The sequence below is a fragment of the Chrysemys picta genome, chromosome 4 (genome assembly GCF_011386835.1).
Source record: "Chrysemys picta bellii isolate R12L10 chromosome 4, ASM1138683v2, whole genome shotgun sequence".
NCBI lineage: Eukaryota > Metazoa > Chordata > Testudines > Emydidae > Chrysemys > Chrysemys picta.
The window spans coordinates 111,241,223-111,256,392 of record NC_088794.1 but is presented as its reverse complement, the minus strand read 5'-3'; the positions used below and the strand labels follow the sequence as shown (position 1 = coordinate 111,256,392).

At 41.8% G+C, this 15,170-nt stretch overlaps 1 protein-coding gene across 5 annotated transcripts in view; it reads right to left on the bottom strand.

Moving 5' to 3' along the window:
• Positions 1-7,290, bottom strand: part of TTC6 (tetratricopeptide repeat domain 6) — a 141,352-nt gene extending 134,062 nt beyond the window's left edge. For 2 of the 5 annotated variants that reach the window (XM_005301542.4, XM_042858491.2), the window contains exons 1-2: positions 7,136-7,274; positions 5,298-6,481 (exon numbers count right to left, since the gene is read on the bottom strand). In XM_005301542.4, coding sequence (XP_005301599.2) covers positions 5,298-6,461 — 1,164 coding nt within the window. In that variant the 5' untranslated portion in view covers positions 6,462-6,481; positions 7,136-7,274. Of the gene's footprint in view, positions 1-5,297; positions 6,482-7,135 lie in introns of those variants that run through there. The other 3 variants (XM_005301543.5, XM_005301544.5, XM_065593337.1) reach the window with 3 other exon arrangements.
• Between the last annotated feature and the right edge of the window lie 7,880 nt (positions 7,291-15,170).

Below are 15,170 nucleotides of genomic sequence, written 5' to 3'. Positions count from 1 at the left end.
ATGTCCTCACGACAGCTAACAGTGCATAAGAGAGAAGTGCGGGATCCATCCTCTCTCACTGCAGATGCTAGCGCGCATTACAAAAGAATGATAGTTGGAAAAATGGCGTGAAAGGAAGCCAGAGACCTTTGGAGGGGTGGGACACAAAGCAGTGCACGACGGTACATTTTGCACAACCCAAGATGCGCTGCGCTCCATTTCCGCATTCCCACAACACTTAACGACGGATGTTGTCACCAGGCACTGTGGGATACATACTCACAGTCCAGTGCTCTCACTGTCGACAAAGCATAATGTGGACACGATCTGTCGATAGAGGGAGCAAATGTAGACACGCTTTGGCGACTTTGCTTTTGTTGATTTTTCCTTGGTGACATCAGTTGCATCAAAAATCTTGCCAGTGTAGACAAGCCCAAAGAAGTCAAGGGTCTGAATCTGAGAACATGCCAAGATTTTAAAGCATTCCTGTCAACGCTAAAATTATTATTTATACAGCATCATAGGTAAACATGATGATTTATGGGTACCAATTATGACAAAGGTTCCACTCCTCAGGAGATTACATTTTAAGTTATTATGATTATTAATTATTTATTGTATTATATTGTATTGTATGTATATTACTGCAGCACTTGAGTGCCCCAGTCATGTTGTGCTAAACACTGAGGTAAAAGTTGGTCCTTGCCCTGAAAAGCTTGCAGTCTAAGACAAGATGTAATAAGTGACTGTAACAATCAGAAGGAGCTGGAGAAGGAGTCATGGGGGGAATCGGGATGTACAGAGACTCATTGGAGGGGGTGTTTCCAGGTGCAGGGACAATGGGACTCTGCAGAAGTTTCCAGGTGAAAGTGGTTGGGGCTCAGTGGAGGGGTCTGGGTGTGGGGGTCTCAGCAGGGAAGTCTGGGTGTTGGGGGAGCGAGACTTGGGGTGGGCAGTCTGGGTGTAGCTATTTGGGGGTCAGTGGGGTGGGGGTCTGGATGTAGGGGCTCAGGGTGGGGCATCAGAGTAGGGGGTTGAGTGCAGGGGGCTCAGTGGGCTGTGATCTGGGTGCAAGGCTGGGGGCACCAGCCACTCCTTGTAGGGGAAGAAGTCGTCCCGTCCTCTCCTGCCTCCAGCCCAGCCGGGATTAACACCTGATCCTGGCTCAGGGTAGGAGCCACTGGCTGGGATGTCCCCAGCCCTGTGTTGATTTACCTCTCCACTGGCTGCTCCAGGTGCCTGAAATGATGTACCTGCACAGCTAGGGAGTGGTGTGTGACTGCTCTTGCAGCTTCCCTTTGCTTCCCTGTCAGAAAGTCATTTTTCTACGGGGAAGCAAAGAAATCTGCAGGGGACATGAATTCTGCGCAAATTCCCCCAAGAGTATATATCACAGACCACCAACAGCACACAGGACCCGCATACTAAGGATGCGGGAAACAGTAATAAGAACATGTGTTTATATAGAACATCTCTTTGCACAACTAGATTATTTTGAGCTGATTAGGGTTTGCTTGTTTTTTTAAGATTTAAGCAAATAAGTTAAACATCAGAGGTCCCTACCTCTAGGCCACCATCACTAGGCAATTTCCCATAGCATCATGACAGAAGTGTGTATTGAAGAGAAATTTGGAGGAAATTGTAGTGGCTTACCAGACTATTTCAGGGACAGTTTACCATGCATAAGGGTTGCATGGAAGATTGTGTGATGTTGCTTGTGAAGCAAGTGAATAATTGGGCAATGTAGTATAAAGAACAGCATTATTAGTAGAGCATAGGACATGGGGCGTTGACACAATAAAGTACAAGTACAGATAAGAAGGATGGGTCTAAATTGAGAAGGGCCTTAAGTCTGGAACAGACAGCTTCTGAAGGGGAAGCCAGTGGAAGGACTCAAAGAGCAGGGTGATGTGTTCAGACATACGGGTCAGGAAGATGACCTTAGCAGTATTTTGAATATACCTCAGGGAAGCGAGGGTGAGTGTCAGGAAGACCAGAGAGAAGGAGGATGCAATTATCAAGACGGGCAAGAATAAGAGCCTAAACAACAGTGAAAAGACTGAATTTTAGAGATGTTATAGACATTTGGACACAGTCTGAAATGGATGCTCATATTTACATTCCAAAATAATGTTACCATTCCTTTAGCATTTAAACTAAAACACAGAAGCAGTAGAAGAATGAAGAAAAGGACGGACATCAGTTCCACGACAACAAATAGCCCTGGTAATCACACTTGTAATGAAAAAAACATTATGTTTCTTTTACAGAAGAACAGTGAGGAGCCAAGTAGGAGCCGAGTCCACAAGTCTACTCTAACCAGAAAATAAAGAAGATGCGAAGAGTCTGACCTTCCTGCTTAAAGGCCTGATCCAAATCCAATTCATATCAATGAAAAGATTCCCATTATCTTCAACGGGAGTCGAATTGGGCCTCAAGGAAACAGTGAAAAAGAGAAAGTTTAAAGTATCTGCATATAGTCTCTGTCTGTATGAAACTGTTCTCAGTTTACCAGCAAGCAATATATGAAAGGTGGTTAATTGGTGGAAAATGCATGCTGTCAATTTCAGCATTGCCGCTTAAGCTTGCGGGTATAGCTATCTTAATATTTATACATTCCACAAGTATTCCTTCTCAATTAATGGTGCATCATACATAGATCTATCCAAGAAGTATAAGCCAGTTATGTCTGAACTATAATTTAAACCTCAACTAGAACATAAAGAATGTAAATAGCAAACATTAAAATAACATAAATATCATGAATGGATGTAAATGTCAAAGGAAAACAGAGTTGGTCAACAGTGACTAACCCTTACCAACCTACTTCTGAAGCACAGTAAGTGATTAGCCAAACTGTTAAGCAAAATGGAGAAGATCTCAACAGGCCATCACTCTGACATGGACTCACAGTACCCAGAGACAGACAGAAACACACACATAATTTTAAAAGATAAAAGTATATTTGGTATTGGCTTGATACTGTTCATTACACAGTTCTTGTTCAATAACAATATTTGCATGCACAATTTTTTGTGGTTATTTTACCAAGATTTTTATTTTACTAACAAAACAGGTTTTCTTCCATCCATATACTCCAGAAGGTTATTTGGACTGCCAAAGAATTATTGTACTGTAAAAAATAAAGATGATCAGATGCAGGCTGTTAAATGCTGAACAAAAGAAATACATTTCTGCAATGAATATAAACTCCCTCTCATAGTAACTTGGTAACTCAGTATGTTAAGAGTTAGCAAGCACTGGCAATCAGATTAAAATTATGATTTAAATTCTACTTCTCAACAAAACATGGTGGGAACTATTATTCATAACTACTCTAGTTCCCCTTGAGGAATCCAAAGAAAACATGGTTGACGGGTCATGTCCCACTGCTGGGCTGGCATACCTTTCCCTGGATAACAACAGTCTTTTTAAGGCTGCTGGGTAAATCGTGGTCAACCTTGTAACATTATAATAAACTATCAACATTAAGTAGCCAATGCCAATCAAGAATGAGATAAGAAGGGGAAAATATGTAAAATAAATAAAATCTCATTTAATTACAACAGCTTGTTTTCATTTCAATAAATGTATTTCTTAGATATTTCCATTTCACCTAAAAGAACAAATTTCATACCTTGTTTGTAAAGGCAAGGACTGAAACTCAGCAATATATATTAGATAAGCTATGCATAACAGATTAAAAATAATTGCTAAATTCTTCATCCTATTTAAAAAGTCACTTCAGTTGAGAAAATACATGCAGCAACTGCCTTTAACTTTACATAACTTAATCAACAATTGATAGAGCAGCATTCACCCTTGTTAAGGCTCAGATCTTCTAGATGATGAAAATGCTAAAGAACAACCAGACCTGCAAAGACTCTCCTCCATTTTAGATTTTTTTTTTAACCTGCACCTGTCAATGAAAAGTTTAAGTGAAAGGAATTCAAGATCACTGTACAGATTTTTAAAAGTGCTCTCCGCGCAGCAACTCCCACTGAAAACAATGGAGAATCTCACCTCCCCACCTCAAACTGGGGACTGAGCTTTTTTAAAAACCTGGCCACTTATTTAGGTGCCTACATGGGAACTATAGGTTGTTGTGCCCTTTTGAAAATTGGGCCTACGACGTGTAGTTCTTATAAATAGGTGACAAAAAGTACTGTAGCGTAAAACTAATAATAATTTGTAATGCAAATTGAACGGGAAATCACAATGGGATGTGCTCACATATATTACTGTTTAAAATGGAAGTTCAGTTAATGTACACAGTTATTGCTGCTGTGCTTCTAACTTTTGCATTTAATCAAACTACATGATGTTGGTTATCTCAAGTGAATGTAATGATCATAACTGCATTCCATAGGGAATGATGTTCTCTGCCTAGCCATAAAATGCATGCAGTCACACAGCTCCACTAATTTGCCTCACCTTGTTCTAAAGCAACCACCTCTGCATGAAAGAGTAGTTCAGTCTCCCTGCCCATTTAGTCCTGGGGTTCTCTGATGATATTGCCAACATAGCTGGGTGCCAATTGCAATAGTGGTTTTGGTGAGGGAGCTGGACTAGATGACCTCTGTAGGTTCCTTCCAGCCTGAATTTCAATGATTCTGTGTGATCACCTGATCACTTGGAAATGGAATAAGATCTTCTTTCATCAACTTAGTTCACACAGGCCTAAGAGCCATCTGACAGTAATATCTACTGTCCTGTTTAGGAACTGAATCAGTAATTGCCAAGTAAAAGGCTCTGTATACAATTAACAGTCTTCTGAAGCATTTTTTTAAATGCTTGATGCCTTATTGTAGTCTTTTACTGTAAACACTACTACATTAGATGAGAGGAATCTCTAACGCCACATTAATAAATCTAACAGTAACATATTAACAATTTTACTGTGATTTCACAATACTAAGCAATAACTCAAAACTGACACCCTTAATATTGTTAGCTTATAAATACATTTAACATTTCTGTTAATTTGTCAATATCAAGCATATCCCTTTAAAAGGGAAACAGAAAAACCATCTAGATTATAAGCAATGTAATATGACCAGTGTCCAAAAAGAGGCCCTTAAATGAAGTTATATTTTAACTAGTTTTAATATTGGCTTGATTTTACTTTTAAAGGACACTGCAAATTGACAGTAAGAAACAATGAAGGAAGTTCTATGACACATCAGTGTTTTTTATCCATTTGTTTTGTCTGGCCTCTGTGTTATAACACATTGTAGGATCTGAAAAACAAATATACAACTTTTCTAAAAGTAATATTTACTCAACAGAAAATATTGCTCTTGTTCTGGTTCACCTACTTCCATTTTTATGCTGTAGTTCCGGCCAAGAACACTCTCCAGGAGTTCTTTGATCATCTGGTCTGAGGGAGACTGAAAAGTAGACTGCAGAGAAGCAATTATTTCATCAATAGACCTTGCAACCACTCTCACAGGCAACTTTGGTGTGGAAGTAAGCTCTTCTGGTTTGCTCTGCTGGAAGTTCTCCTCGTATATTTTTGAAGTGTCTGGTCTAGTTATGTCTCTAGCCTCTTCCAACTGCTCTGAAGCAGACCTCACACTTGGATGGCTGCAGGAGACACTGCTTCTTTTACTCAGTACTCTTCCCGGCTCAACAACTGAATCTTGTTGACTTGCTTTTGAAAGTTCTCTGCATACTTTCTTATCTTTTTTCCTAATAACTTTTTTCTTTTTAGAAGCCTTTTCACTTGAATCAGAATCTGTAGAACTAGATTCATCACTTTCTTTACTGTCATTGCTAGCTTCTTTGGTTCTATTTGTTTTTACAGTCTGAATGTTTATCTTTAGAGAATGGGCTCTACTCTGCACTTTTCTAGTATCTTTGACTTTCTGTAACAGAATTGGGGTGTTATAAGTTACTAGTCTTGGACGAAGAATAAGTTTGCGATATTTAGGCTTCCGAGGTGGTGCTGGTTGTTTTAACATAGTGATTTTTTTAGTGGTACCTGCTAAAGATGCTATTACTGGCATCTTTACACTTGTACTTTCATGACTACAACTACTATTTTCCATATTTATTTTTTCAGAGTAACTTTTCTGATTTTTGTCAGCACTGTCCTTTTTTACAGAAGATTTATTTCTTTGCGTCATAGTGCTGAGATCATGAGTTTGTTTTTTCATGTCTCTTACTTCAGGAGAGATCCTTACTTTTCTGTGAATTTCAGAAGTGCCAATGAATTCATTAGGAACATTTTTATTTATATTAGTGATAGGTTTATGTGGACTCTCTGACCTCTGAAGATGATACTGCTCTAACTGATGTGACTGATCTGGTGTTAAATCTTCCAGGAAGGGCTGAGTGCTCATATTTGTATGAGCAGTAGCTACTGCTTGTTTGAATTTAAGAAAATCCTGCCGAGATTCCTTGCATATAATCTCACGCTCCTTAATCATATTTAGTTCTTCTAGATAACTTAGTCCAAAGTGCTCGTGTTTTCTAGCCATTTCCTCTTAATGTATGTGGCCTGTAAAGCAAAACAGAAATGTGTTTATATATGTTATATACAAACATAGACCCCAATCCTGCAAAGACTTGTGCACATGCTTAACTTTAGGCACTGTGAGTAGTTCCATTCATTTCAACAGGACTGCTGACAGTATGTACAGTTAAGCATGTCTGACCAGCCACTAGCACTTTATCTACACCAACTCCAGCCATTGCTACCACTGCTAGCAACTGCTGGAAATCTAGTGTAGAGAAGGCCTAAAAACGAGAGTGCTAAATGCAAAAAAAAAAAAAAACGGGTGGAGCCTTCACCTGCAATAATAAATGATCCCCTCCAAAAATACACTACTCTCTCCAATCAAAGAAAAAGATCCCCCTAAAGAAACTTCCCTTTAAAAAAATATATGGAAAAGATACAGCCCCAAAGGAAACCAGCTACCCCCAAAAACAGATACAACCTGACCTCCCCAACATGAAATATACCACCCAAGTCCTCCAAATAGGACCCCTCCTAAGCACGCACCCAGCCCCCAAATGTACCCCTGGCCCGCCCCAAGACACCCCCAAAAGATACCACCATACCCCGCTCTCCCCCCAAAATAACGCGCCCCCAGGCTGAACGACAGCCCGTGGCGCGGAAAGGTCAGTGAGGCCCTAGACCGAGCTCTCTCACCTGCCCCCGGGGAGACAGCTGGGCACAGCCTGCGTCCCCGGGCTGGAGGGCAGGGAGAGCCACAGCCACAGCCCTTCCCGCGGGGCGGCGGCTCTGCCCAGACACTGGGCCGGGGGCTGGGGGACGCGCTCGGGAACCTAGCAACAGATCCGCTCGGCTCGGTGCGTGCGACCCGGCGGGAGAAGAGAGGGGTCCGCGGGGCGCCTGCTTCTCGAGAGCGCCCCCTGCAGCCGGGGAGGGTCCAGCGCCGCGCGCCACACGGGGGCAATGGAGGGCGGAGGGGAGGATGCTCCAGCCCTGCCCGGATTAACCTCCCCCGGTCCGGCTGCATTTCCCCGGCGGTAGTGTGCTGGTCTCAGCGGGGATGCAAAAGGCTAGGCAGCTCGCGCTGATGAGATCCAAGCTTCAGCGAGTAGCGCGGGGCACCGGTGCCGGACTCACTGCGGAGTGGGTCCAGCTCCTCCAGCAGTCGGTGCAGCTGTACCCGCTTAGGCCAGCCGCCAATGTAGCCCCTGCTCTGCTAATCTCGGGGTCACCGGACGAAGGGAGACACTTGGCTTCCGGGCGGAGCCACCGGGCTGTGTGAGGTGTGTCTCCTCCCCAGCCCCGCGTGGGGACGCAATGGGAAACCTTGTAGCTGCGATCCAGCTTGGGAACTGTGCCCTGAGGTTACCCGCTGGCTGACGGGTCGGATGTCTCCGAGCCACGAGAGCAAGCAACCTTCAACCTGATCCTGGATTTTCCTTCAGCCTCTTTTCTTCTCTGTATAAAGAAAACTCTGATGCGCGGTGGATGATGCTATGCACTGGCTCCATGACATTTCTACTCTGAGACTGACTGTCAAAATGGCATTCATGGGGTTTCATATTTATTACGTCTCAGAGACTTCCAGATAAAGTCCAAATACCTCTTTCTAACTGCCAGCCCTGCAAACAGCCCTGGAGCTGAAGGTCAAACTTGGCTCTTTCTGGCTCATTCATCAGCAGCAATAAAGTTTCGATCACTGGAATTTAACTAAAAAGGTGGCTGGGGACCCGTGGGACAGAACAGAATCCAGTCCTGCTCCCAGAACTGTATCCACTTTGCAGTGCTAACGGGAGTCAAAAGTAGAGAAAACAGTTGTGAATGGAGCTTTCCTAGTGCCTGTGGTTGTGGATAATAACCTAGTTTCCTATCCAAGAGGGACCCACTATACCTGATATAGCTAAGATCTGAGAGTTCCATGTTAACACTAATCCTTTTGGAGATTTCTGATTCGGGAGGATGGGGGTCCCTTCCTTAAAATAATCACGCCCAATGCGATAGCAAAACCTTTTAGATACTTATCCAAACTGAACCTGGGTATCTCTGAGGCTGGCCCATCGTTGATGTAAATGGTCTTCGCCACCAAGGTTTATATATCATTCAAAATGAAAGAAGAGCAATAATTCTCACAAGAGAACCCAAAAGACAGAACCCAGAGAAAGAACAGAGATAGATTAATGAATTTGAACATTTATGCCCTTCCATTGTTTCTTTTGATAGTCCATCTAAGACCAGAAAATGCCTTGTTATTTTCAGGAAGATGTTTACTCCCAAGATGGAAAATTATTCTCTCCTCTCTAAGAGAGGTTTGTCATCATTCACTGCATTTAGCTTTAAGGTGGGAGGGGAAAGAATCCAACAAGAAGTGCCAAAGAAACTGCCTCAGCAAGTGTTGTATCTTTCAAGCTAGAAGAATCATAGATGAAACATTGCTGGTTCACAACATCCGGGAGACAGGCATCAGGTGCGTCGTGATGAAACCACTTAATTCAGAGACACTCAAACCCAAGTGACAGATACAAAGCAGAATCCCTGACCTTCCAGTGTTTATGCTTATTCCTTCTATTTTCACTTAATGTGCAAACTATTTGGAAGGCTCTCAACCTAGTGGTTTTGCTATGTACCACAGCACTTACCCTTATTAATATTTATGTACAAAACAAACCAGGTTGCTGGGTAACCCAGGGGTGAAGGCCAGTGTGTGTTACAGGTTCCCCCTGTGCTGGATCAACAGAGGATTTGAGTTTGCTAAGGCCCCAGCTACAGAGCTCTTTAGCCCAAGCTCTAGAGATTTGCACTTCCAGATCAGTTCAGTCTCTAGTGTTGGCCAAGATGGTGGCCATCACAAATGCATTAGAAAAATATACAAAGCAAAGCCCCACATAATTTACCATAATCTGAATTTAGGTGAAGGGTTTAGTACTCTCCACTCCCTTGAGAGGCAGCAATTCCATTGCACTCTAACAAGATTCTAATTACCTGACTTCTACCTTACTGTGTTGCTCCAAGCACCACATTTCTGAAGTTCAGCTAATTCACTGGCTTGTATACCCTGCACCTGCTTTTCTATAGTCCTTTATTAATTTCTCCCTTTAAAATAATCTCCTTATATTAAACATACCAGATAATACCCGGGGAGGGGGGATCCACCGTCCAGTTATCCCTGGCCTCCTGGTGCTCTGCAGCATCAACATATAAGCAGGCAAGTGTCCCACTTTTGTGACATAGAGCCACAGTTGCAACTTGCCAGGAGCCTTGTGGCTGCAGCAAATTTGCATACCTGTTTGCATAATCTAGTCATGTCTGTGGATTGTCGTTATAAATGGATGCTTTTATTTCACCCGTCATGGTCCCCAAACAGCTGTCTGATAATAATGAACTTTTGTGATAAGTTACTTGCACCAGATTCAAACTAGGGACCCAAGTGGTGGAAAGGCAGTGAAAAGCACAGAACCAATATTATGATGGGTTTCAGAGTAGCAGCCGTGTTAGTCTGTATTCGCAAAAAGAACAGGAGTACTTGTAGCACCTTAGAGACTAACAAATTTATTAGAGCATAAGCTTTCGTGGGCTACTGCCCACTTCTTCGGATGCATATAGAGTGGAACATATATTGAGGACATATATACACACATACAGAGAGCATGAACAGGTGGGAGTTATTATGATGGTTTTATATGGTAAGTATCTTTTCAGATTATTCTGCTTCTGACTTGAGAAGCCTTTTCTACCTATTTGTGTTCCTGCAGCTCAAGGGAGTAACAAATGTATTTCTTCCAAATAGTTCAGGTTAGACTAAGCAAGAAGATAGAATTTTACTTTTTTCAGGCAACAAAGGATGGGTGAAAGCACAGAGAACATGAGTCTGTCACATTACACCCAGGATTACTGGAAGGGCTCTTTCTATTATCAAGGTAAGTGATTAAAGCTTTAAGAATTTTTGCTTGCTCTGAGGAACATGACTTCAGCATGGAGTAGTCTATCAATGTAGGGTGCCCTCTGCAGCCCATTATTTTTCTATGTAATTTGTTTCCCCTTCTCCTCAATACACTCATTAATAAATAGCTATTTGTTTTATGTTGCAGTAACCGAGTTAATCATTCAAGCCATCATGCTACTATTCTGCAAGCAAAAGTTGATAGAGATTGCTTTCTTCATTGAGGTAAGAATCATTAGCTGAGCCATATAGTTGGGATTCTAGGAAGTAGCTCAGTCCCAAACTAACCTAATGGTAAATAATAAATCAGCGTCTCACTTTATCTTTGATAGTTCTTCTCTGCAGGAGTCACTGTGGGGGATGGAAGAGAGGGCACTGAACATGAGGAGGTATTTGCATCAGGAAGTTTAGGAAGATGGCACTGAATGGAAAGAGGTATTTGCATCAGGAAGGTTCAGGAAGGAGGAAAAAACCTTAGAGATTGCTTCTTCCAGGTCACGGTTGTGATACAATGGTGGAGCACTGCGGGAAAATTAGCATTCTATGCTGCCCATCCTGTATCTGTTCTGTTCTCGGGACTGATTCAAGCAAAACTGGGATCCCTTTAAAAGTATTCATTTGGGCTGCAAGAAAGGCCCAAGATTTACTTTGCATATGTTTTCCCCTTATTCCACCTGGCCTCAATGCCATGCAAGCTAGCTGGGGTCAGCACCCATGGCACCGAGGACGGAAAGATGAAAACGAGCATTGCAAAACATTTGTGGGGCTAATGTCAAATTAAATAGCAAATATCATTTAGTTTCCTTTGTGAGTAGAGCTGTCCTCAGAGGCTAGTCCAAAAGGCAGCGCTGCCAATTTATCACCTAGTGATTTACTTGAATTCCAGACACTAAAGTGTCTGCATTTCATGGACTAACTCCAGAAGAAAGAGGGCTGTTGGGATGTCATCAGCATGATATTATGCACATATTGGGCTGTTATTTTCTATCTTCTGTTTCAGCTATATTAGGGTTGTCCCTTAGCCTCTAGGCAGATAGTGCCATTACCAAGGTGAAAAGCAGAAGGGACAGGGGACAACCCTGTGTTGACACTCTTCTAAGCTCTGTTTTTTATACCAGTGATTTAATAGTATCAAAAGGTTCTGTCTACATAAATTCAATCCAATGTCTAAAACTAGATCTCAGTCTAAATTTAAGAGCTGTATATAGGCTCACTGAGCCTGGTTGAAAGCATCCAAAGGAGATTGTTCTGGGAAGGATCACTTATATATGACATAGATAAAAGTGAGGAAAAAACTACGATTAAAATAAAATGTTAAGAGAGATAAATTTGCAGGGAATAGGAAAACGTATGCCAAGATGTAAAAGAACAAGTAGTGTTACAACTAATTGATAACAGTGGGAGTTCTGCATGTGGAATGACAAGGATAGAAGCTGACCTACTGTGAGCAGTTTAGGAAAAATATGAACAGTCGGCTCTCAGCTGTCAACTGTGATTTCATCAGTTCCAGGTGTTTCCTCTAGGGTGACCAGAGGGCAAGTGTGAAAAACCAGGATGGGGGTGGAGGGTAATAGGTGCCTATATAAGAAAAAGCCCCCAAAATCAGGACTGTCCCTATAAAATTGGGACATTTGGTTACCCTAGTTTCCTCTCACATGAAACAGTGAATAAGAATGAGCCCTGGAATAAAAAAAAAATGGAAATGACTGGTAGAGGATTCAGAGCTGTCAGGAGCATCTTTAGAAATTTAGACACAATGAGACAAATAAGATTCTGCAGCATCTGACTTTCAGCTGAAGAGAAGGAATTTACCTAAGGAGCAGAGATATGAAAATTAACCAAATGCACTGAGCAGCAGATACAGATAGTGCTGAGACCCTTGATGTAACAGATTCTAGGAACAGCTAAGAGAAAATGCAGAACAAATGCCTGGATTAAGAGCCCGGCAAAAGTCAGAGGTGTAATGGAAAAAAATCAGAAAAGTTAGTAATAGTATTGAGCAGGACATTTATCTTATGTCCACGACTGCAACTGGTGACTGAACTGATCCATTGATTCATTTTAAGGGGAATAAAGACAAAAGGTTATCAAAAGTACAGGTCTGTTGAAATAAAAACATATAAAACAATAACATGGATGAGTCTCACTGAAACAGGGAGAAGTAAAATAATGCTGCAAATAGCTTTCTCCATGCCTTGGATTAATATAGCTGCTGAAGATATTGCAGTGAATTGTCTCCATGGTACTCATCCTAAGGACAATCACATCAAAAATTGTGAGTAGTTTTTTGTAGGAAAAGTATGACATACATATATTCTGGTAAGAAACTGATCTGTATTTCCTAGCCCTAGTGAGTTGACACAAGACAGAGTATACAATAGCCACTGTTAGAATTTTCATTCCAAAAAATATCAAAGCACCAATTTGGGCCTAAACATATAATCCAAGCAGAACTTCCACTGTAGTCAGTGAGTTTTGCCTGCATGAGGATTACAGGACCTGGCCTTTTCTCATTAGGTATACTATAAAAGTTATACCTGAATGTACACCTCTACCGCATATAACACTGTCCTTGGGAGCCAAAAAAAGCTTACCGCATTATAGGTGAAACCGTGTTATATCGAACTTGCTTTGATCCACCCGAGTGCGCAGCCCCCCCTAACCCCCCGGAGCACGGCTTTACCGTGTTATATCTGAATTCGTGTAATATGGGGTCGCATTATATCAGGGTAGAGGTGTACTTAATGACATTCTCTGAGACTCTGCATACTTGTTTCACATGCTATCTAGAAAAAGTGATGTGACTTATTTAGTACTGTAAGGTTATTCTTCATTTTGGGCACTAGGATAGAGGTAATTTATCATAAAATTAGGATGCAATAGGCACTAAGACACTTGATCCTGTTCCCAGTGAAATCAATGGCAAAACTTATATTGATTTAAATGGGAGCAGCAGGGCAATTAGATAGGACTTAGTAAGAGTCTAATAGTCCCTTCTGCAGAAAATTCACAGGACAGGATTCTGGGGAGGAGGGGGGATGGTTTTTATCTCCTAACTGTTTTCCCTCAAGACCCTTATAACTCTCAGAAGCCCAGAGCCGTCTGCACAGGAGGCTCTGTCTCTTAGGCCCTGGCTGCCAGAAGCTTCTGGAACCCCCTTCTTTCCCCAGACTTCCCTGCAGAGCTTGGGGGATGATGTACATCCTGACAGACCTCCCCCTTCTACCTCCACTCTACTCACACATCTGCCACCCCATGAAAGGCCTTTGTGGGGTTCGGGAAAGAGGGTACAGTGTCATGGAGGCAGGAGCGCCACCAGCTTTTCTGCCACCCGAGGCGGCGGAAGGTCCCGCCCGGAAATGCCACCCCCCCACAGAGGCGGCGGAAGGTCCTGCCGCCGAAATACCTCCGCGGTCGCTGCCCCCCAAATTGTAGTGCCCTAGGCAACCGCTTAGGTCGCCTAATGGGTTGCACTGGCCCTGCATGGAGGCAGCTGACACCCCTCCACCTCACCCCTAGATTGCAGTTTTGTGCATGGAGATTCCTCTATACACTTCGACACTGGGATGGGGATATCCCTTCTTCCCAAGTGCTAGTGTGTGGCTTATGAACCTCTCTTAGCCATCCGAGTCATATCTGAAGCCTAGAGGAGGTTGTTGGTTTTTTTAGTGTAAGCCATTTAGTTGAACAGTTTATCCCTCGTCTCAATAGCCTGCTTAGTCCAAGCATTTAATCAGTAGATGAATCTCGATACACTTAGCTGGATCTAGATCTGGAAAACCTTGTATAGTTTAGTCCCTGGATACACTCTATTATTTTTCTAAATTATACTGAGAAAAATATCACTAAACTTTCTAATTTCATATAAATTGTACCTTCTGGGTTAGCAGGCTACTACTATTACAAGGAAGGCTTTGTTCTTTTAAAAAGAAAAGTGATTTTTAAAAAGTGTTCAGTTGGCTGGAGAGAAAATGCAAATCAGTTTCCTTTGTTTCTAATTAACACAAGCTCTTTAAAGAAACATTCCTAGGAAAGCTAAAAAGTAATAATTTTAAAAGAAAAGAAATTGTCTGCTTTGTAGCAAAAAGCAGTAGGTTTGCACAGAACCACCTGTCTATCCAACTACAATAATAATTAATAATATTCTTTATCACTTGTATATTATTTTTCACTAAGAATCTCAAAGAAGGCTAAGTAACATTATCCCCATTGTAAAGATTGGAAAACTGAGCTACAAAGGGATTACATGACTTTCCTAAGGTCACAAAGAGAGTCATTGTCAGTCTCAATAATTGAATCCATGTCCCCTAACTTCTAGTACAGTGCTTCTCTTCTACATCCTCTATCCCAAATAAATAGGAAAACTTTATAAAATTACTCAGATTGTAATCCTATATTTGCTGTTTAAATAAACCAATAACTCTATTTTAATATTTCAGTTTTCTCATATATACAAATAAAATAAGCATAAGCATCCCAAAGACAACTTTTTATTATTAAATAAATACAGTGAGTATTAATTCTTGAAATACCATAATCCATATGTGTGGTAATTAGCTAAATACATTCCAAAACAAACCACTATCCAGTTTAACCTTAGGAAACTGATCCATTCCTAGTTGCTATAATTTAGGACTACCTCATCTGCAGTGTTTTAGTGAAGCCACTTGTGCTGTGCAAGGGAGTATCTGTGGTACTGGAAAAAGGGGCTGAGCTGGGAATCTGCCCTGCAATGAGACCTGCTCTGCCTCATAATCAAAATTATCACCTGAAATGGGGTTTTATTATGACCAT